Source organism: Tympanuchus pallidicinctus, unplaced genomic scaffold (assembly GCF_026119805.1).
Source record: "Tympanuchus pallidicinctus isolate F22 unplaced genomic scaffold, pur_lepc_1.0 scaffold7, whole genome shotgun sequence".
NCBI lineage: Eukaryota > Metazoa > Chordata > Aves > Galliformes > Phasianidae > Tympanuchus > Tympanuchus pallidicinctus.
Window position 1 is genome coordinate 20,743,076 of NW_026294791.1, and position 24,863 is coordinate 20,767,938.

The 24,863-nt window shown below is 38.2% G+C and overlaps 1 protein-coding gene across 8 annotated transcripts in view; it reads right to left on the bottom strand.

Annotated features, from left to right (window-relative positions):
• The window catches only part of PTPRC (protein tyrosine phosphatase receptor type C), a 59,207-nt gene extending 51,629 nt beyond the window's left edge, over positions 1 to 7,578 (bottom strand). For 7 of the 8 annotated variants that reach the window (XM_052665845.1, XM_052665844.1, XM_052665839.1 and 4 more), the window contains exons 1-2: positions 7,229 to 7,360; positions 7,026 to 7,143 (exon numbers count right to left, since the gene is read on the bottom strand). In XM_052665845.1, the coding sequence (XP_052521805.1) occupies positions 7,026 to 7,092 (67 nt within the window). In that variant the 5' untranslated portion in view covers positions 7,093 to 7,143; positions 7,229 to 7,360. Of the gene's footprint in view, positions 1 to 7,025; positions 7,144 to 7,228; positions 7,361 to 7,465 lie in introns of those variants that run through there. The other variant, XM_052665837.1, reaches the window with a different exon arrangement.
• Between the last annotated feature and the right edge of the window lie 17,285 nt (positions 7,579 to 24,863).

Below are 24,863 nucleotides of genomic sequence, written 5' to 3' on the forward strand. Positions count from 1 at the left end.
CCTTCAAATCTTGGAATGTATGTGAGAACATTATATCCTGAGCTTTGCTGTGATTTTCAATGAACCTAGTACATTCTGTATTCATTTAAAGGCTTCCATAGGTGAGATTCCATACATAGTATGCTATCTTAAAAACATACCAAAACTTACCTACTTTATCACTTCAAAATCCTCATGAACAGGTAAATCTTCAGAAAGGTATAAAGTGGCAAATTCGGGAGGTCAAAATTCACTGTATTTTATTTAAGTTTCGTAAGCGTTCTCTAAGTATTACAAAACTTGGATCGATCAGTATGGAGGATAAATAATTCCTTACAGATCTTGCATTCATTTATTTGAACCACATCCCTATTCAGTATTATTCCACTGCTGAATATTCATTCTGTGCTTAGTCATTCTATTCTCTGTTAGTATATACTGACCCAAGGGACACTGGGTTAAGCTGTTATTATTCCTAGCATTTTCTCAGAGGGAGAGTGAGTGCATAGTGTAGCTCTTAAGAAATGTTTACTTCTAAGTTCTTTAACTAGCAATCCAGAACAGCAAAACCAGCAATGCTACTTAATCACAGAATAATAGAATGGCTTGGGTTGGAAGGCACCTGAAGGGACAAGTTCCAGCTCCCCTGCCACAGGCAGGGCTGCTAACCACTAGATGAAATACTAAATAAATCTTGCTGCTATTTCACATTGTTCCCCCAATCACAGTTGACACTCCAGGCTAGAACAGTAGGCTGCAGGTGTGGAGGATGTAGAAATGTCTTTCAGTTCTGTTGAGCCATCACAGTTGAGCACAGAAGCATTAATGAAACTGCAAACTATGCTAAGTTACTTCATCTACATATTGGGCAGCCTCAAGTACTGTAAATTTCCCTCTCCACTTACCAACACAGATACACTGTGCAGGTGTGCAAATTCACACACATGGGGATCATTACTGGGGATAGAGGAATACGTATATTGCTTAGAAGAGACAATATTCTGTCACTGCCATCAAGTACAGTGTATATAAAACATTGTGTGCATTTAAAAAATAAATGTGTTTCATTATAATTTGAATTCTTCCAAGAAAGAGCAAGAATACTAAGAAATCCTCCAGATACTCTACCCAAACTTCCTTAAAAACCAGAGATTTCTCTGAGGTGGACATGCATGTGATTTACATGTCTTTTAAGACTTCTGAGCTGTATCTCCTGATTAGCTGATTTGCTGTAGTAGCAGTATTGGCCATCTTTCCTTGTGTTATGTGAGCATGAGATTTTAAGTGGATTCAGTTTGGCTTGCAGTTCTCTAGAGCTGCTGACATATATTTATAAATGCTACCACTAAAACTCCTAACACACCTACATTGCAAAAACGTGGAGGATGCTTTGCAATGCAAAGCCTTTCACAGCTGTGGCCCATTTGGCACATTTGTCTCATCTCATCTGCAGACAGTGGAAGTACAAAGCTGGTAGCCCTGTTCCTGTGTCTCACAAGCTCTCACTGACTTCCGTTATTTCATCTAGAATTGTTTAAAATGGAAACTACAGTTGACGTGATCACATTTTTGAGAATTTCAGATTTGCTGACATTAAGCGTAGCACGGCTTGGCACAAAAGCATCAGCTCTCCCTTGACAACACCCGTGAGATGTTGAACTGAGATGCTGTATGTTGCAACATTACTGCTTCAGCTCAACAGATGTTGAAACTGAGATCTGGAGAAATGAAGACAACACCATGAGTTTCTCTAACAGCCTAGATTGTAGCTGATTCTGTCTCTTACATCTTATTCCAGAAGCTTAACTACTCTCTACCATTTGTCTCACTCTTCTCTCCACCTACTTGTGCCTTAACTCACAAGCACACAGAAACAGTTCAGGAGCTAAGATGATAAATACTCCCTTCAGAGGCAATGCATATGATTCTGTGGAAAGGCCTTACTAGCCATAAACTTTCCTTTCATCTCAGCTCAGACTCCCTATTGCCCTACATTTCCTTGAGTACAAAGTATGTCAGGTTGTATAAGACGGATATGCTTCATATAAAAAACAGCTCTTTGCTTATGTATTGTACAGAGTTTTTGCAAAGCTCCATTTTTCTGTTAGGCAGCTAAGCTTGATTATTTCTCTTTTTTTTTTTTTTTTTTGTCAGGGAAAAAAGTCAATTTCAGAAGGCAATTAAAAATTATTGCTCCACAGAGTCCACATCTTTGCAACAACAAACACAAATCATTCACCCACAACAAAGATACATCTAGAGTTCTGTGCCAGGGCACTGAGATCACAAATGGAGGACAGAGAGATCGTAAAAGAAGTCTTTGAAACTAGAGAATAGAAAACTAAGCTAGTGGGCTAGCCGAAGAGGTACTGTCACAGAGGGAGTAGGTGGAAGAACTTATTGTGGAGGCATGAAAGAGCAGAAAAAAGTGGATTCTGTTAGCCATACAACACTACAGATAATGTAAGCTGGTACTGAAGTGCTCACAGCTAGTTTCTAAAATCCCAGCACTGAGGGCCCCAAACTGCTTTACTTGAAAGAAAAGGAAACCTGGAAATAGATAAAATGTTTTAACAGTTTCAGAAACCCCAGTGAACATGATCTGTTTACAAGTGTATGGGTAGCCCAGAAATATATCAGGACACACAGTACAACTGTCTCAGAAAAGTAAAAACAGGGGTGGACAGGGGACAGCTTTCAAAATTGTCTAAGTAACTTTAATCTTGATATTTACAACAGGAAGTCAGTTTTGCCACTTTAAGATTTTCTACTCCTGTCTTTGCACAGGAGAAATTCAGGGCTCAGCCTTAGCTTTCAAGAGCTATTACAAATGCCCCCCAAATATTCTTAAAGTTCTGTAGTTCATAAGTCTGATTAAAAGAAATAACGCATTTTTATTCATATGCAGTTAAAGATGAATAAATTCCAACAGCAGACACCTGCACACGCTGCAGAAGGTGGCAGAGCTCAGGGACCCCCAGAAAGTGCAGGCAGTCCTGATCCCAGAAGCCAACACAAGGGTGCTTCTGCCTGGAGCAACACACAGATATTCTGTTTGACACGGAGTTGTTCTTGCTGGAGTTTGTAAGGCATTCACTCCTAGCCAAGGAGCTGAACACGCCAGCAAGCCCTGCTGAGCATACAGAACCTTTCTGCAGTGCCTCTTTCCATTGCCAAATTGGGTGTCCCCTCTTTGGCTGCCCTGCATGCTGTTGCTGGCAGCATGGGAAGAATAGGAATGGTGACAAAGGGGAGTGATAGAAGTAGGACTGGGGAGGTGTACTGCAAAATGCAGGGTAACACAGACATTTGAACTAGTGCTAAATGAGGAAGTTAAATAAGCATGATGAGACATCAAGCCAACACAGCACAGTTAAGTGTGAGTTAATTCACTCACCTACCTGGGGGGGGCAGATATATGCCTATGAATATTAACTCTTAAAACTAAATCAAGAGTGCAAACAGAGGACAGAACATTTTTGTGGCTTGCTGTTCTCCTTTGCTTTCTCCCAGTGTGGTACATTCATTGCTACAATGCAATTGGCTCAGGAAAAGAAAACAGGATGACTTTTGTGCACTAATACAATGCGGTCACAGCTTCAGCATGCAGGCTGCCTCCTTGTTCCATGCATGCACACACTCTCATGGCAGCAGACAGTTTTGCAGACAGGTCATTGGAGTTAGACAAATAGAGACTGATTCCTAAAGCAAGGAACATTTTGAGAAGTCACTTCATGCCATTTCCTCCCTTCATTTCTTCAGCTCCACTGTATATGTGACCTTCCTAGCATATTCACTGCTGATTTGTTCTTCAGAACCCAAACTTACATTATCTAAAGAAAAACTAAAACTATAGGTAATGGTCCTCAGCCACTGAGAGCTGGATCTTCAGCCTCTGCACAGCAGTTTTGTGGCTTTAGGTTTATACTGGTGAAACATTCTCAGTATGGTATGACAGTTATGTAAGTTAACACAGAATGATTAGCAAATGTTTCTTCCATACAACATAAGAAAATCCCATTAGCTTTTAATCAGCGTCTCACCTTATCTGCAGTTATCAATCAAAATCCCACACCCAGCCATCAGCTTATTCTATTTGTGTAGGGCCAAGTGAAGAAAACTGCACATTTGGTCCAAGTAATTAGCTAATTCTTGTCCAGAAACCACATAACCGTGCTGGTGTGGTGCAGTGCTCAGAATAACGTGTCCTCCTTAGGTACATTACTGTAAGAAAACCGATTGGCTTACAGCTTAGAACTGGTTTGTGTCTGAGACAGCCCAGGAAGTGAGCAGGCCTGCATACAGCCATGCATACTGCCCTATACACCATACTGCATAAACCAAGTCTCGATTCTGAATTAAGCATTTCAAGGCTGCAAGATGTGAAAAGGGAGTGTTCCAGAGATACCAGATTTCACTTCCTTCTACTTTAATGCCTATCCTCCTGCCTGAGAATCTCCACTTATCCTCTAGTAGCCAATATTACTAAGTTCTGCCACTTAAAAATTAGGTCTGCTAAATCCTTTCTAGGGGGATAGACAGCAACCCATTGCCTGAGCAATGTAGAAGCTGATGACTGGAGAAGGAAAACACAAAAATTCTAGATGGAAACATCCAAAGCCCTTTTGCATGGAGACTACACAGCCTCAGATTTCTGTGTGCTTACTGAAAGTCAGTACTTTTCACATGGAAAATAAAAAAGTCTCACTGAAAGCTGTCAGGCAATTATTTAACTTCCTGAAAGTAAGGAAGTGGCTCAGTAGTGAGTGAAGCTTTTCAAAAGCTGCTAAATTGCTAATATATTTGTGGAGTGTAAGGCAGAAGCCTACATTAAAGAGCTAATGGAAAAAAAATGCTTGCAAGCATAACTTTTTTTTTTTCTTTTTTATCTATATAAAGAGAGCAAATGATTTTTTGCTGTTACTTTGTTTTGTTCTGTTTTTGTTGCCAAAAAGAGATCATGGTTGCATTGCATCAGGTATGTTAGTATGACTTTTTTGATCAGAAAGTCAGCATCGATATTAGGGCACATTCTGTTATCAATTTTACACCAAAGTTTTTAATAAGTAAGCACCTGGCAATTACAGATTTTCATTAAGCTTGCTATTTCAAGTGGGGGAAGATGACAGACTAAGAAATACTGCACTGAGGAATTTAATGGGATATTTCAGCAGTGCAAATGTTTACAAGGCACTTCAACAAAAAAAATATGAAAATAAGTCCCAAAGTACAACCATCACAATTAAGTGCCTGAAATTTGTCTTACCATAAAACCAAAGCCCACGTCATCTCTTCCTATTGTTGCTCATACAATAAGAAATTCCTTCCTACCTTCCTAGCAGGCAGCACAGTAGCCCATAGCCACCAGGCAGAGTAATCTGCACAGTAATGACGATGCACAGTGGCTCTGCTGCCACCGTGATAGGAGAACCAGCCTCTCTGAGCCACCTGCTCCTACCATTCCCACTCCGCCCATGGTTTATATAAATGAGTTCTGAACACCAAAATGCAAGTTAAATAGAAAAATATGCAGATGGATTTCTAGAAGTGTAACACCAGGCAGAGAAAGAGGAGCTCCATGCTCTCACATAAGCCTGTGCCAAACTAGATGGTGAAAGCAAGGTCTGTGAGGTTGAATACTTGACACTGCAACAGACTGTTAATTGCTTTAAGTGCTCTAGAGAGGAGTTGAAACATATCCTTACTCTGAGATTCTTCTGTTTAGTAAAAGCGCATAGAGAGGAATTGGCTCAAGCTAGACTGCTGTCTGCAGACAGAGAAAATAACTATTTGAACTTCTTGAAATAAAGCAGTGTTACCCCTCTGAGTCTTCCAGCCCTCTCCGTTAGCTAACATCCACTGTGCGGGGTGGCAGAGAGAGCAGGCAGTTACCTGCCCTTCTTGGAAAAAGCGACCAGTGGGAAGTCTTATAAAATGGAAAGTAGGACAGCAGATTAAAAAAAAAAAAAAAGAAGAAGAAGAAGGGGAAAAGATTCTTTACCATACAGCATTCACTTGTTTTTTTACAATATGCAGCAGCTACTAACCACATTTATTCAGTGTTGACTCTTTTCAGAGATTTTGAAGGACAGGAAAGCTAAATGCTCAGACTTTAAATGCTCTTAGTGAGTTATCAACTAAAAGCAAATCATTTTCTTGCTCGCATTAGCAACAGAGAGCTACTAAAGTGAAATTATGACAGAAACATACACATTTAATGCAGGTGAGAAGATATTTCAGCACTGCATATAATCTGCACTTGCAGAAAATGTGCTCTTGGTCATTTTTAGGGTGAACAGTACTTAATAAAAAACAAACTTTGTGCCAACTTTGTGTCTGCTGTAATCCCACGTTACATTAAATATTGATGGAAGGTACTTAGACACAAAATGCTGAATGTTATTTTCAAGAAAATAGTTTCTGAAACAGATCCATAAAATTATCTTTGTAGTAAGTATTAATTCAAAATTAATTGCTTTACTTACTACTCACAGCATCAGTGACAAATTCATCTACATTGGGCTAACATCTAGAAGCAGTTTTAAAAACTAATTAATCATAAATGTAATTTTTCAGTAGAAACTACTTTACAATGTTGAGACTTTTTGTCTTAACCACACTGCTGTAAAAATCAAACTGAGAAGCTTAGGGTAGATTCTCAGATCAGGGAGTACTTAAATTGATGAGAAGACCGTTTCTTACAGCTTTTAAGCACATAAAACAAAGTAATGTTTTTTGAGACTAAACATAAAGATAATGTGTGTTCTCACAAGAGATCAATTTATGTGTTTTTAAATGCAACTATGAATCTTTTGTTTTTCTTTTAAAAAGTCTTACTAAACCCACAACTGTGCGGAAGACATTTTAGCTTTGTACATCATACGTTAATTTTCCAGATCCAGGTTATGACACCATTGCATTCAATTACATTCTAGCTGCTGAATAAAGATGTTTTATCTCCACATAACAAAGCTTAGAATCTGTTTGAATTCTACAAAGACATTATGAGATTAAAATTAGAGAAGCAAATATCAATTGCTACCTACCTTGGGCAAAAGCATCCTGGCACAGAAAGGCAACACCAAATGCCAAGAGTTTAAGGCGCAAAAACATGGTTATTTCTGGAAATCAGACGTATCCTTACGAAGCAGCATGTGTCTCTCTCTGGAAAGCAAAATTTGTGTTATCTTTCTGTAAAATAATTTTGCAGCAAAACTTGAACCAAAAAGGAGAATAACCGGGCACATACATTACACTGCCTGCTTATCTGCGAAGGAGTTGGCTTCCTCTCTTGCCCCAACCTAACCACTCGCAGACTTGCTGTGCACAGTGATGTCAGAGACCATTACTTCTTCAAAAAAATCTTTCAGTTTCCAGGAAGTTAAGAGGGTTTTTCTTAAATTGCTGCAGTAATACCCAGCTTCCTTAATTCAAAAGAAATAGATTGTTTTCAGCTATTTCTACAGGGGAACTACTGAGACTTAACTTTTCAAAGGACCAGACTCAAGAAACCATCATTCTTTTTCTTCTTATTCACTTTTCTGTTGGATAAATTTTATTGGCCCTCCTCTCACTTATGGACCGTCAAGATTTCTGTTGAGACAAAAGGAAACCCAAACAATCAGTCAACAAAATACTTACAATGGCAATAATAAGATCTTCATAAAAAGACACAATTCTGATTTTTTTTTTAAATTCTTTTCTTTTTTTTGCAATAACACACTTCTAGAACTGACAATAAGATTGAACAAATGGATATAGGCAATCTAATTCTATTTTCTAATTCTGTCTTCAATTCTTAATTACATATCCCCCATACAATTCTCTTATCATGATAATGCCAGAGGACTGTGGTCCATTTCCTGCAGTAAATGCAACCTAACCAAAGAAGTTTATGCCAGTACACCCAATATCTGGATAAAAGATACACACTGTATAGTAGTCTACAAAGGGAATAAACGTTGGAGTAGCTTCTTTCATTGGAATATATTTGTTTTATTTTTCAGGTCTTCCTATGCATCACATGCATACATTTACATAATAATTTACAGACAACATAAGTAAACTCAATTCCTCATAAGATTAAATCCAGCTTCAACTTTGAGTCCAACTTTGAGTGAAACCCTATAACACAGGCCAAAATCCTTCCATTAGACAATGTGTGTCCATACCACCTCATATAATAATTACTGGAAACGTGTTCAGAAAGAAACTGACATGGCCTAAATCTCCAGAAAGCCCAGTTTTGATACACAGGAACTTCATCATGCTAGAGTTGTTTTAAGTTAATTTGGACTATAGATACATATTGTCTGCATCAAAACCATAATTCTGAAGAATCCCAGCTGATTTACATAACACATTGGAGAATTTCACAGAAAGGTTCTCAACAAGAACCAGGTGCCACTTCTATCTAACCTTCCCCAGCAGTTTTACACAACCTCTGCTTCAATTTTTAAGCTTTCTCCCTAAGTAAAATTCTAGCACAGTGGACCTTATCTGGCTGTGTGATATTTACAAAGCCTTCATATCACTTAAATATTGCATTTATCACAAATGTTATTTAATTAAAGCATCACTCTTTCTAGTCATCACACCATTACAGTACTTTATTTAACAGCTGAGGAAGTATAAACGATTAATCGCTAAAATTGCTGACCAAGGTTACAAATGAAACTCATGGGGAAATTATATTTTACTGATATTTTACTGAGACTAGCTGTGTGGATTTTACCCATAAGATTCTCAAAACAACTGCATGCCTGGCTTAAAGAGAAGGAAGGAAGTGTGTGACAAGAAGCAAAATCTCTCAAGTTCCCTCCCTTCATAACAAGCCTTTATAAGCAGGTAATTATCAAACACGTCAGAAAAACTGGAAGTTACACAAAAGAAGCTCACATCTAGGCAAAACCATACAATCACCCAAAGGGCATCAATATACTCTGCTAGTATGTAAATTAGTCAGAAAAAGCTTAGTGACTCTTGATATAAAATCATGTGTATTAAAGGAGGTGAGAACTGACAGAAATCTGGGCTCTGCTGAATAACAAGGCAGGGCTGCTTACCTCCTCCCAGCCACAGGAAAGTCACAGAATGGTTGTTGTGGACTTGTTGGGTGGAAGTTAAGGTCCATAAAAGCAGTTGGTCCAGAAAACAGAAAATAGAGATGGTTTGAAAGGGAAATTCCTACAGAAAAAAAAGTCAGCGTAGGGCTGGCTTACATCCAGGATTTAGGATGCCTTGATTCACTTTTCCTTCAAGGAGTGATTCCTCAGTTTTGTTAGCTAAGAAAGTGCACTATAAGGAAGTCAAAGAGCTGGCTACAAGTACAGAAAATTCAGTTCCAGCATGGTTCAGACTTATGCTGAAAATGATACTATAAAGATGCAATATTGAGATTTTACAGTTATAGTTTTGCGTAGGTTAAGCACATTTCCATTTTCCATTGCATTTCAACCACTGTGAAACCAAACAAATGGAAAGCTTGGGCTGTACTTGCTTGCGCAGGAGCTTACAAGGAATGAAGTCACTGAGAAGGCAATTATATTTGAGTGGGCAACATGCAAAAAGAGGGCATGAGGTTTTCAAACACATCTAAGAAATGACAAAGACAAGCAATGACGTGAAAGAGTAAAAGTTACCAAGGTAGACCAGATAAACTTCTCCATAACTCCCTGCCTTACAACAGCTTTACCATCTCTGGTTGGACTGTCACAGGTTGCCGCAAGAAGGCTGGGGTATCCTATTTCTGACATACAAAATAATAGCCATGTTGAACACTCACACTAAGTATCTACGGGGCCTATACCATACAAAAAGCTTTTCTTCTGGTGCTTGTTGTGTTAAATGGTATAAAACAAGACAGTGACCAAAAGCTACCAATGAGCCCTGAAACCACAGCCTTTTCATTCTCTGTGTGGTTTCATACATCCAGGCTTCAGTGTGTGGTTTTTTCCTAAAAGTATAGCTAAATAATGATGAGACAGTAATACTCCTCACTCTCCACAACTTCCAAGTTCCCTCAAATTTTCAATTTCTGTGTGGTGTCACTTCAGCTTTCATCGCAAAGAATTTGGACTAGGGTACGTTTATTTTAATTTTACACAGGTACACAACCTGATGCTATTTTGTGCTAATTTGTTTACAGAATGTTGTATAAACTAGCTTTCTCAAACATCTGTATTTGTGAGAACCCACCTTTGTTTTCTTTTTGGTTCAAAGATCCTCAAAGTACTAGTTACAAAGCACGTAGCTCAATAAAATGGAAGTTCTCTAGATACTCCCTGCATCACTTGGATTTAAAAGCACTTTGCTCTGGATAATAATCTCTACGTGGAAGCTAGCTGGTATGGTTCAATTCAGTTATATTCACAAATACAATGGCTACACATCAGAATTAAGCAGTTCTCACAGTCTGAAGGCATACACCTTAGCAAATGCTATGAAATGCTGGACAAATTCATCCCAAGGGCAACAATGTTTAAGTCAAAGGAGCCACCTCTATAATACTGTAACATTAATTTAGTAGGATACCTCTGACAATACTGTTCATGCTAAAGAATACATGCTATACTGCTTTTAAATTTGTGTTATTTGCTAGGGAATCTATTGCGCAGATAGTTTTTCAGGCTTGTTTGCAATTGCCAAGAACAATTTCTTGAAGAAAGAAAACATTTTTACTTACTATGTCACATTGGATCAAATTTTTTTAAGCTCAAGAGTAAACAATACAGCTCTTTGTGCAGGCTTACTGCTATGCTGCTATCAACCCTCAGGCAACAATGATTTGACATCTTCATATGTTGCCTGCATCATCTATACAGTACCTGTTCAGGACAGAGATCAGATTTTGGTATCCCTGAGGCACCATTCACAATCTGGCCCCAAATGAGCAGTATATGTATGGTAAGCTCTCAGAAGTGCCAGGCATTTCTTTCTTGCTTACAACTGCAATCATTCTGGGATAACACTAGGCACAGTTGTTCTGAAATGACTCTTCTTGAATCACTATGTTTAACGCGCCCTTTAGAATTTACTTCCTTAAGCAGTGGCAGTGCGTCCAGAAGCACTGTGTCAGCTTTCCCTGAAAATCTACACCTCCTCCTTTGAAGGAGTGCTAGATTCTGAGAAGCGCTCAAAATTCAGCTTTACAGCACTCAAACCTTGCACACTAAACAATGAGTTTACTTCATCTTATGTAAAGAGCATCAAATAAACATTTTCAGTCGCAGTGACTTTTCTTATCCTTTCATCACTCAATTTGAGAGGAAAAAAACAGGAGGTGCAGAAGAATTATTTGAATATTTTACCCTTGGCCCACTCCTGGTTGAACTCTCATTTGAAAATCCCTTCAATGATGATAGATTTCCTTCTCTTAGATTGATTCTCCATTTTTCCAGTTTCATTTCTCATAGTTGTAACCTCTAAATTCTCACAGACTCGCATGACTTTGTCATGACAAATATGACTTTGTTTCAGAAAATATACCTGAACAACTACAGCTTAAAACAAAAGTGAACTGACAGCCAGGCAAGGAGCCATGCTCTGCAAAATCACTGACACTTGGGAGCAAGCCAGGACTAGTGTCAGATGGGTACTGTAGCTTCATTTTGGTATCCTGAAGGAGAGTGGCCTTCTTTGTGAGAGCCCTCCATCCATTTATCAGCTTTCCCCAAGTAGGTGTATTCTGTGCTGTGCTGTGAATTTCTGGCACCATGTTCCTCCACACAGGCTGCTTCCCACCTAGGATGCCAGACCCATTGTCATACACTATTAGCTGTAGCCTGCAAGGCCTCCTAGTGTTTTTGCAATCTGTCAGACAACGGTGCTCATATCCAAGAGTATTGGTGCTTTTTTTTTTTTTTTTTTCTTTTAAGATACCAGATAACTTTATAGCAGATGTCTTTCTAACATTCAAATGCTGATTTTGTGTATAATAATGCATTCTTACAGTTGATTGCAGTCATTATGATACACAAACATAAAAAGCCTCTCGGCGAGGTATTACAGGCATAAACCAAAAAATTTACTTAGAAGGCTGGTCCGCTTACAGCAATGCTGTTGGTCATCTTCTGATAGCCCATCTCTTACCATTCAGCCTGTTCTGACATATTTTCCTCCCTGGGGTTGTCTAAATGATTTAGACAGATGACTCCAAAGACAAGCATCCAGCAGGCATTACTTCTTCCTCAGTGGCTTGTCAAGAAACTGCCATTATAAAGCTAAAACTGCCCAAAAGATTTCTATAATCTTAATTCATAATCTGCATCTTTGAATTTGCAACAGTTAGGAAACCAGTCTGATCCCACTGTTTTACCCTGCACATCGCTGTGCCACAGCTCTCTGCCTCAGTTTCCCTGCCTGAAAGCTCTTCCTTTCATACACATTTACACACACACAGTAAGGCAACATAAATCATGCCAAATGTATAATGCTGATACACAAAAAAAAAGAACAACAAGGCAATCCAAAGATACACTGGTTGTGTTTGTTTATCCTCACGTTACAAAAAACAAATCAGCACATGCAAAAAATTCAAAGTTTATTTAAAGAGAAGTAGTTATGAAACATGGAAAGAGACATTAAAAAGAAAGTGAACTATAAGCTGAGACAAACTTTCCTGAGAGCTTTCTGTAGCATATAAAGACTTCTGAAATAGTGGAAATGACATGAAGCTACATCCTGGAACTTAGGCTTTTGAAATATATTTTTCAAGTATTGTCCTCGTAACATTTTCAGTTCACAGTCTTGTTAAGGTCCACATGCCTTGGTTATTTGCTCCTTTAAAAGAAGTGCTAAAGATATAATCTTGCCACATAACTTCCCTGACTTGACACAGTATGAGTCAGTGCTTTAAAAAGAGCAGTTTCATAGAGTAGGTAATAAGTGGGAACAAGCTGGGGACAGTGGTAGAAAACACATGGGATGGAATTCAACAGCATGGAAGAAAGGATACTTGCCTTGAGTTTCGTGTACACCTTTGTAAAAAAGTTTCAAGTCAGTAAACTCTGCAATGATTGTTTAAATCCAAATTCACTAAACTATCAGCCTTTTCCTTATCTCTTCTACATTCATTTAGCCTTCATCTATTAAGTTCTTCTTAATCAAGAACATTATTGTTCTGGGACAAAGATGACATTTCTTGCAGATAAACATTATGGAAAAGGAAGAACCCACAAATATAATACAGGATTATTTAAGGAAAAAATGAGACCTACCTACCTACCTACTGCCTACCTAGTTAGGCCCTACTAAAGGTTAAGATTGGCTGATATTTTAGGTCACGTATTCATTTGGACATTTCCAAATAACCACAGTATTCAGAAATCTCTATGACAATCATGAGACTCGATCAGATGGCATAAGAACTAAGAAAGTAGATCTGAGCAAAAATGAGATGGACTCAAGCACTTCAATTTTATTAAGAAGATGAAAATGAGTATGATACCATACTTTTTACGTAATTTCAAACACTTCTTTATAACTTCTTATTAATGGGTATAATTAAAGTCAACTATTAGAGGTGCAGAAATAATGGAAATATATGTTTTTAAAGCAACAGCAAGATAAACAAAAGGCTCTTGCGCAGGAGAAACTGTGACTTACAGCCAAAGAAATTCACGATAATTTAAAGACAAGTAAGAGGAAAGACAGCATTGGGAATTAAATACTCTGGCATAAAGCTACTGATTTCATCTATATTTTCTGTTTCACACCCTATTTCTATTTCACTGTAGGTCATTCTGCAATAAACATTCAAAGAGAGTTAGCATAAACTATATTAATTATTCCAGGAAACCTCAAGGAAACTTCACTGGGTCCTTAGAAACACACAGAGTATGTTTACTGCATACAGTGCAATGAAATGGCCAAAAATAACCCAAAACAGATGATGAAGGAAGACCAGGAAAAGCTGAAATAGTTCATGCTGTGATGCATGGGACTGGGAATTCTCCAAGGATGTTAACTACAGCATTACAATGACAATAAGACAGTATCCATTTCTATTTGTCAGAGTGGGAAAAGAACTTTCCACGTGTCTCAAAGAAATATCTAAATTACCCAGCAGTTAATTTATGCTTACATACGAGCTGCCAAAGCTCTAGTTTTTGTTGAAGAAAAGGGCCTAATATTGCTGATATTTCCATTTATTTTTAAAATCAATACAAGGATCAGCAGTGTAAGTTCTAACATCACAAAAATACTCCTGTTTCCCATATCAGTCTTAGGCTGGCAGATCAACTGAGGTAATGTGCTCTTCCTCCAAAGATAGGCACAAAACATTTGTGCATCCACTTACTGCCTTATAGCACTAAGTTACTTCCTATAAATTGTAAGTTAGGAAATACTGCAAATGAAATTGTGCAACAATTATTTGGCAAGAGGCTCTATCTTATTCTGACAAAAGATCCCCTTTGTAGTTCATGAAATTCTGTGTTAAAACACAGAGGCAATAGTTAAAACTCTTCTTAGGTAAAACATGATAGCTTACCATAGCTCAGTTTATAAGGCCCATAAACCCAGAAACAAAAATCAGGGCTTCTTCTTCGGGCAGTCGTACACTGAGAAAGACACAAACTTATGTTCAGTTTGCGGGTACAGTTGCCCCACACAAATCCACAGAGATCATTCTGGAGGGGAGATGTTTCTGACACATTTTATCTCCTCAGCCTGCAGTTTTAGCTGCAGAACATCAACACTGATGCAAAGATAATGTCTTCACAAAAGTTTCTGTAAGAAAATCTACTAATTTTTAATTGTTTTCCTTTCCTTATCCTGCTGTGAAAAGAAGCATAATTTTAAGATAGAAGATGACAGTAGACAAAGGAAGACCAGTCTGCCCCTCTGCAATCTCTCATACCAATTTTTTTCACTACTGTTCACAGAGCTCTTGATTTCTTTAATTGTAGTCTTTTAAGATCATACCTACACTTCCAGCTGTAAAGAATGTCTTTTGTGTATCACTACAGTGTTTGGACACTGAGAGTGCCAAATAGGAGTCCTGAGGAAGCCAAGCTACAACTGAACTGCTGAATTTGGGGCAAAGTGCAATGGAGGGGGAGTTTGGTCTTTTCCCTTTTGTTTGCATGAGGAACACAAGCAGAGCTAGAAAAGAGAAGTACTGAAATGAGATGGGAAGAGATTTCTCTGCTGCTTCCACAGCACTCTCTGCTCTGCTCCAAGGAGAAACAAGAAGTAGAAAAAGTGTTTTGAGATAGCCTATTTTCGATGCATGTCTCAGCTAGAGTTGTAAAGCTGAATGGGCTCAAAATGCAGGCCTTCACTGTACAGCCATCCAACCATGCGAATTCTCTGTTCACAACACATCTTACTCATTTACAGGAGTTTTATACTTCCATTAAAATTCAAATTACCTAAGGAATAAACCAGTTTGCTTTGCATGACTTTGAGTTATTAGATTGTGTAAATCTGGTTTTACAAATCATTTACACCAATTTTCAAAACCTTTTAAGAGAGCTTATTAAGTAAATGAAAACAAAGGAAAAACAGAACAAAAGTGTGTCAAACACATCATATATCTTGTATTCAAACAAATACCCACTTAAATTATTTTACTGCTGATACTATTTTTATGCTGTGTTTGTCAAACACTTCGTGTATTAGAAGCAAGCTTTACTTAACTGCATCATGAGATGCACTTAAAGCCTTTGCTGACCACTACTTTATAAAAGATCAGCAGCATTATCTTCAAGACTGCTTGCTTATAATCATTACCCTCGAATATGCTATGAACTGAAATGAACATATCTGAACAGTAAAATCTCCTGCCTTCTGCTTTCTGCTTCTGCCTCAGCTTGGCCTGCAAAGCTTGGTGGCTGTCAGCCTCCCAGGCTGGTTTCACTTTCTGGTTCCTGTATGACAATTAGCAAGGCCCAGCAACGCGGCAGAGCTGCAAAGATTATAGCAGAGGCCTAACGAAATCCATAACCTTTCCAGCTAAGTGAAATCCAAGCTACACCACACAAGCCACAATTTTTTTCATGGTGTCTCTAATAGATCTCTCTGAAGGACTCTCCAGAAAACAGCTAAGGTGTATTAATGAAGCCCACTCCAGCTCACTGATAAGAGAACACTTGGGGAGTAAACGACTCAGAAGTGCTGATATCCACTCCTGCATCCCCCAGCCTTTGCACAGCAAAACATTTCCTGTCAGCGTATTTCTTCTCACCATCGAACTGCTTGGATTAAATGATTGGCCATTGAACATTTCAGGTTTCATTTTGTACATCAGAAGTACAAAGTTCAGTGTTACCAGCCTGGCTTTGTAACCCAAGTGCCACAGGAGCCAGTACTTTCTTGCTGGAAGTGGAAAAGAACGACAGATAATCACTGTCCAAATTCAGCAAAACTTATTCAGTTATTGGCCTCAGGTTCTTCTAAATTGATATATTGGTTTCTTAGCTCTTGTCAAGATGCATAGAATGATTAGGAGTTTGCATCAAAGCATGTCACATTAACTCCCAAGTCTCACAGGACCAATGAATCCAGTTCTGAGGTGCTGATGGAGTTGCGAAAGTATACAGAAATTTGAAGTAATGTTCAGATTTCCTGCTAAAATTACCATGAATAGCATTTAAAGGGTCATGTCTTTAAAGCTGCAGGGTCTAAAAACCAAAGGCAGGAGGAAAAAAACAAAACAAAAGCAAACGAAATATCTTATCTAGCAAGAGACTTAGTATCTTAGATTAGTTGCTAGAGCTTGAATGATGGGGAAAAATCTCACTAAGTGTTCCTGGGGCCCCTGACTAAAAAGAAGAAGCCTGACTTCAAGAAAGTTCACTTCTGGTTTTCTTAAAAATGAGATGTTGCCCTAAAGCTGTAGGAGCCTGGAATCTTATAATAATTAAATGTAAGCCAGAGAAGCTTTTAAGTAATCTACATTTTCACCTTAACAGGGAAATGGTTCATCTCCAAGCTGCATAAGAAACACTGAGCAAAAATTCTATATTTTGTTCTGAAGCTTTCTTGAGAATACAGTGTTCTTTTTCTTCACATTTACAGCTTACAAATAAATATTTGCATTTTGACATATCATAAATTTCAAACCCATACCAAATAAAACAGCCATTGTTAGCTACAGTTCAGAGCTAAATACTTTCAAACACGACAGCCTCACTCCTGTGCAACATGCAGGACATACTCCATTTGTCCATAGAGAAGCTACTGCTATCAGTATAAACTTACGACTGTCTCTGGTGAGTTGAGAGGAAGAAGACAAAGTGAACTCTTCTCAGAGATGCACAGGCGAGGAACAACAAATACCAACTGCACTGAGCACAGTTATGACAGCATATGAAGAACAAAAATTCCACAAAGATGATCAGTCAGTAGAATGCAGCATCCACATTCAGGGAGAGTGAAAACTCAGTTAGAAAAGGCCACCAACAACTAACACTGAAACAAAAAAAACAAACACCTCTACTCTGAGCAAGGGAAACAAGCAGATTGTGTTCTCAGACCATACCCACCTGAGGTTATTCTGTACAACAATATTGTATAAATCTGAACCAGAGAGCTTTTACCAGGTGTGAGGGGAAGGCACTGGGGAGTTCATTTATGAAGCTTAGGGAATTTCTGGTTAGTTCTTAAATGATTTCCAAAATACTTCATTTACTTTAGAGTCACCCTCCTTTTCTTAGCATCCAAAACTTTTTTTGGTTTGTTATCATGTGTGTTTTTGGGTGTTTTTTTTTTTGGTTGGTTGCGTTGTTTTGTTTTTTGTGGGTTTTGTTTGTTTGTTTGTTTTTTCCCCTTCTGCAACATCTTGCTAGGAATAGATTTCAAACAGATTTCAAACTATCAGAGCTTTGCCTTCTTATTCGGGTCCACTGTCTGACTATAAGAATTTTTTGAGACATTAGATGTATTTGCTTGAAATACCTGATACAGAAATTGAAATGGTTCTTCAAGCAGAATTCCTAGTGAGAAGGATTTGTGACAGGGAGATTACAAGATTTACTTTTAAGAAAAAATGTGTGTTTAAGAGAGCCATGAACCTCCAAATGAACGCCTCCTTCAAAAAGCCCCATCTCACAGCTAAAAGGGATTTTTTTCTCTGAAGTGAATGTATTTACATGAAGTGGAAAGACTTGCAAACAGTACAAGGCAATTACTGCAAACACTGCTGTAGTACTGAACAAAATATTCCCGATTTCCACTGTTTTCTCAAATAAATCAACTATTTCTTTCATCTAGACTGAAACTACAGGCCAAACCCTGTAGTTCTTAATGAAAAAAAAAAAAGCCATTTTAGAGCCCCCCTGCTGGTTTCTGCACAAAGAAAATGAATACTGCAGTGAGGTGAAGGGCACAACAGAGATTGAAAACACAGTCCATATGGAAAGAAAAATTGCATTTAAAATACACCCAATAAACACTAAAGATCTATTATGCTGTATTTGAGCAACTTTGATTTTTACACACTGTTGTTGACATTTATATATCCGTCTGTATGTATATAAAGGCCCATACATGCACCAGTATATACACACACTTCATTCCACATGGAACCATCTAGATTATAAAGCCTCTCCAGTTTTACTTTTAGGCACATCAACCAGGATCCTACACATTCCACAGTATCATTAGCTAACAGTTCCCAAAGTTGTGGTCTCTCATTGCTGCATGCCTCAAATCAACTTTGTGAACATATTAAAACTGTATTTCATGAAGAGAAGTCCAGAAAAGATAAAATGATGCCCCTTTCCTGGGCTCTGAGCAACCTGGTCTAGAGGAAGGTGTCCCTACTTACAGCAGGACACTTGGAACCACATGATCTTAAAGGTCCCTTCCAATCTAAACCATTCTATGAAAAGATGCAGAAAAACAGTCGTGTATACTTAGATGATTCAAACTTGCAACTTTTTTTTTTTTTTTTTTTTTTTAACTTTATTTTTAAAATCCCCTTCTGCTTTACACATAAATTCTTCTCCATCTCATATTTTATGTTTCTTATTATATCTGATAGTCCTAGAGTGCTTTGGGGAGGAGGGAAGAGACCTTAAATTATTATTAGAGCAAGGAATAGGTCTGCCAGCTTTTCACCAATGTGCACATGCACACACAACCATGTCTACACACCAACAATCATAATTTCATCGTGGATTCTTCCCTGGCCTATAGTGGTCAGTAGGAACTGGAACAGACCAACAAAAATGAAAATCACTCTTCCCACTACTGTAAGCTCAGTGGTATCATTCAGCCTATGCACAATAACGTTCTGTATTGTAGTCTAGTAACACTTTTCAAAATCATAAGAATGGCAAGAAGTTACACAAGGTTACCCAATATCTACCAAATATCATTCCCTTTTATCTCCTTTAACAACTGGAATATTTTTCATTTATTAAAAATCAGATTCATTTTTAAAACTACCCTAAAAAATTCTGAACTATTAATAATCAGCAGTTCCCAGTAAATTCATTACTAGCTGAACTTCATATTTCTTAAAATCATTTAACCTAACTGCAGAGTGAAAATATAAAAATCCATCTTATACATCATACCCAACACATATAAATTCTATGAAAAATGAAGGTTCTGTAACCACAGATATCAAATCGATGAAAAAAATATTACATTAGCATTTCCATATCACTCGCTGCATAGTTATCAAGTTAGCTCTGAGAAAAGCAAGCCAAAGTGATACCGTTTCCCATGGATGGTGAATTCTGAGGATGGGTATGCATCAGTAACTTTCTGTTAATAACTAGAGTTTATGAATTAGCATGCAGAGCTATAACCGAAAGCAGTCCACCAAGTGCTTGCAAAATAGTACATGAAGATTTGGATGCACTTATTTCGTAGAAACCAAGTCCCCAATAACTAATGTTATGGCTTTTGCTTTTTCTCCTTAAGCTTCAATTTGCTCTTTTGAAGTTTTTTGGTTTTTCTTTTTTACAGAAAAATGTAGATATTTCCTGTCTACTTTAAATGGTATTTCAAGATAAAAATATTCTGTATTTTTATAGATTTCCATTTATGTATTTCTGATACCATTAATTTATCAATAATGGTAACTTGAATAATAATACACAAAGTGCAGAGGAAGATCAAGATACCACAGACAGTGAAGCAGGAAAAAAAAAAAACAGTCTTTCAAAGTTAATCTCTTAATCCTAGCATATGACTAAGATAACAGAACAATATAATAATCACTTCGTAGGAACAGGGAAAGATAAGGTAACATGATCTTCAAAGTCAGCACCAATTTCCAAGCAAACTCCATGCTGAAACTGTTACAAGTTCTTCCTGTTTTTATAGCAACAGTTTTAGTTTATGATGCTCCAGAGTGACTCTGCCTTTCCCTTCCAAGTCATTCAGTTCTTCAAGCATTTCAAATATTTGTTTTGAAATATTCTTTTCTGCGTGAAAGCCTCCTCAACTGCAGAGACTATTGCCACTCACCTTCTATCAAAACTGAGCGCTAGGAATTTGTGTGATCGTTGCAGTAAACGCAAACACACCTTCCAGCTGTTTCCCAATACTCAGACTTATCTTTGCTCATATGTCAAGGCCTGCCACTCTAAGGTTTCTGTGACAGAGATTATGATTTAGTAATATTACTGAAAACCACAGGCCTGAAAGCGTTTAACTCATTGTGATTCATAGGTGGAAATACAGCCTCCTCAAAACCTCTCCACTTTCCCACACGGTGCTCCTTGAGAGCTTGACCAAACTGCTGGTAGGCCAAGGAGCTAAGTTATCTTCCACCCTCCACCCAGGCTAATAGGGTTCTTTAAATTATGTTCCTGCAGAGAACTGTGAAAGTTTCCCTGGCAAAATTATTTTTCAAAGTAGTTTTCTACAGTAAACACATTTCTCTGTCAAATAACCTGTTAGAATGTTAGGAACATTTGTGAGACCAAAACCAACATGACATATCTAGTCACAGAGTTAAGTTTATTTTCATACAAGCCTTTGGGTTTGTTGGTTACAAGCTGTCTAGGAAGGAGAAAAGTTCATCCCTTTATTATTTTTTTTTTCATCTGAACATTTCAAAACAGCTAAAATTTGTATAAAGGAAGTCAAAGTTACTGTAAAGCATCAGGTTTCTGAACCTCTTACCGCCAGCTCTCCTCCCACCCTGTAATTCACATACCTGTTGACACCACTTTCTACAATGCAGAGCTTTCTTTTTTCTTCAGTATCATCAGTGCCATAATAACAAGCGTTTCACAACTGCAAAACTGTAAAAAAAAACATAAGTGAGAGAGGCTAAGAAGAAAAGACCAATATAAAAGCTATTAAAATGACAGTAAGTAATTTGCATTGCAAGAAAAATGTAGTGTTTTACCTGCAACGCTTCAAAGCATAATAAAGCACACTCCTATCTTTTTCATAAGTATATAGGACAGAATATGTGCATTATGAAAAATATATCAACCTGGTGCTTTTAGAGTCAGTAGACACAACATCCAAAGAGCATGACTCTGTAACAATGCAGTTATTCAGTGTAGAGAGGCGAGTGCTTTCCTTTTCTCTTCTCCAATCAATGCAGCTCACAAGAAAGTTTTGTCCTTTCATCACTGGTTCTCCCTCTCCTCTTCCATTGGGGGATTCATAAAAACATGGTTGGATGAGAGATGGCTGCTGTAGCCTATCCAAAGATTGTACTGGACAGCTAGTACTGAGCAGGGAACCATTGGTACCTACAAAAAGCATGTGCTGCTCTCTGTATTACCACAGGTTAGTTCATAAAGCTAGCACCATCTTTGTTCTGCAGGCAAGGACAGGGTGGAAAGAGGTAGAAAAAGTAATTTCAGAGAGTCTCAGTACTTTGGCATAAGGTTTTCATCCCTACCTATGAAAGGAAGAGAACTGAAAAGGACAGATGAACTGTTGCAGTATTTTCAATTCTATGACACAGATCTACAATCAACTCTGCTATTAAGAGGAGGAGCTCAAATGGCTTGGAAGGAACAGGTTCAGACAGAGTAAAAGCTATTACATAGTAGGCCTTTTCTGAAGAATTTCAGTGGATTTAATTTCATTTCAAGAGGGTTTTGAGAGCCAACCTTGTGCAGTCTTTTATCAGTGGCTATCTTATCATAAGCACGAAGCTGCTGCTTTTTTTTTTTTTTTAATGCATCATTTGAAGTTTTTCAAAGCAACGTATTTTCTATTGAGAGACTTCATTTAGAGCCTGTACAATGCTCTGTGAGAATAGGTTTAATTTATGCTGCTTCTGCTGTTCTCCATAGTATCAGAAAAAGAGCAATGCAAATATTCCCAATATTCTCAGACAGAGATCAAGAAAACAGCTTTCTGCTTTCATAATAGACTAATTCTAACTAGTTCTTCAACCAAAAAAATATGTAATCCACCTTGCCCTCATAATGACTGCGAACCACCACACCTTGGTGGTCTAAGCTTTGCTCTCTGAAGAGGTGTGCATTACCATCAATGCCCCAGTTCTCTGCAGGGCACAAAAAAACTTGCTCTGGCAACTGCCCATTCCTCCTGCTGCACAATAATTTGTTCCTCCTTGATCCTTGCACCTTCCAGGCCAAGTCTGACCCACTCTATACTTGCCTGCAATAGCTACAGAAATACAGAGCCAGCTTCTCCACACAGGTGCCCTGGCAGAAATGTACAAGAGGCTTTTCCATAAGCAGCCCCTGCTCCAAGAGCCACCATTAAAACCATAATTCCTACCAGAAGATAACATCTCCAGCACAGCAATGCTCATTATCTTCAACCAATCTCTGGATGCCCACTATCCCACGTGAAGGACGAGTCTCAAGCAACGCTGGGCCAAAAGCAAAATTTAGAGGCCAGTCCCACAGTTCCTCTGAAAAAGCATTACGTGGGCCGCAACTTCCCTGGTACTGCTTTCTGCCAGCTGCGTTCTCCTGTCCCAACCCTCCGGCCTCAGACAAGCCCATAAGCCATGCCTTATTCTCCCCTACCTCAGGCAGCTCAGCCTGCCAGCTCCCGTGCCAGGGTGGCTCTGGGAGCACAGAGCTCTGTGCTGGGCAACTGGTGGCTCCTGCCTTTCACTGAGAGGGAATAATCGACGTGGTGTGGATCCACGGGAAATGGCTTCCTTCTGTGCTCGAGGCCTGACAACCCAGGTACAACACTGCTTTGCTGTGAGATTTAACTAGGAGCGAATTCTGCCTTTCTGATTGCAGCTCCCATGCATTTTCTTCACAAGTTCTGCCACAGTACTTGTATCTCAGAAGATATTCCACCAAAAGGAATGCTTAAAAATGATACTTCTGGACTAGAAACAATGACTGTTTGACGCACTGTGCCAGAATCTAAAATATTCACCAGAGCTGGCTTGCAGAAAATTATCTGATTTTTGCAGTACCAGTCCTGAAAATGTAATGGAAGAAAACCATAAGAAAGGTCTCTTAGATGCATGCCCTCACCAGTTAAAATAGCAAAATTCCTCTCTGCATTTTCTAGCAAGGAAAACATGAAATACATTGTGTTGCTCACTTTTTCTTTTTTTTTTTTTTTTTTTAAAAAAAAAAACGTTCTGTACTTTCCAACATAAATCATTCAGCTACAAAAGAAAGACGTCTGACATTGAAATTCAGGACTTGTTGAACACATTGTAACCATGCTTAGATCAGCCGAGCTCTGAAATAACTTTCAGAAGTGAAGCATTTGCAAAGAAAAGCAAAACTATTGGTGAGTTTTGACCTTATCTCCAAGCCTGGAAAGAGGACAGATGCTATACATAAAAACATATAAACATCCTCACCAGCTGAATTACTCTCTGCAAAGCAAAACTCAAACTCCTGTAAGTAGCCAAGTGAATAAAAGAAGCATTTACTGCATCAACTCTTGATGAGAATAGCCCTTCCTCCTCTAAGGTGAGGGAGTGACTGACACGCCAGACCTGCTCTCACAGCCACATGAGGAGCAATAGACATGTAGAATAGAAATACCAGAGACACGATGTAAAGTGATGATAAATAGGCTGAAGTTAGTTTGTGTTCTTATTTCTTTGATGAAGAATGTGTAAATTCTTTAATTCTTCTTAAAATTAAACTGAAAATTAGAGAAGGTATGGAATGGTGAAGAAATAGTAGAGATTTAAATTAAATATGCAAATGTCTGCATGCCAACATATAAGTATACTAGTATTTAAGTATACGTACATTTTTCCTGTCATGAACACTAATTCATAAGCAAGTCTTAAATAAAATGAGAAAAATCCCATCTTCTTCATGAAAGTATCAGGAAAAACATCAGGAAATGTTGTAAGAACTAGGCAATGCCTACTTTGGTCTTAAAGACAGACTGCCATCAGATCAGCGTTTTTACAGATTTTGTGCCTTACCTTTCCAAACGTTCACTTGCTTATGTAGACTAAAAAAAAAAGCCTTCTGTCCTCCTATTGTAGTATTAATATTTTCACTAGAAGGAAGGAAAGTCTTCTTATTCCCTTTATTCATTTTCAGTTTAAGCTGGTGTTGCCCAAAGCTGGAATGAAACACAATGAGATGACTAAGTACAAAATTAAAGTTCTCGTCAAAGGTCAGCAAATTGGTTAAGTATCCTTTGAGCTATATATGAAGCAGCAGCACATAAGTACAGTACAGAAGATTACAGGTTCAGCTTCACCAGGATGCAAGCAAAGCTGAATTACTTTCTTAGTGGTGTCTTTTTGCAGTTCAGTAAATGCAACTGTAAATAGCACTGAATTCTTCTGATATATTACATTTCTTTCTTCGAGTGAATGTTGAGCTGCAACATAGATGCGAGTTTTTGGTTAGCCTACATAGTTCAAAAATATATTTAAGTGACTCCCCACTTCCCCTCTCCTCCCAGCCTGCCTGCACAGATGTACTGGTGGAGCTGCAAACTTCTCTTTGAAAAGGCAGCATTGCTAAAAAGTCATCAAG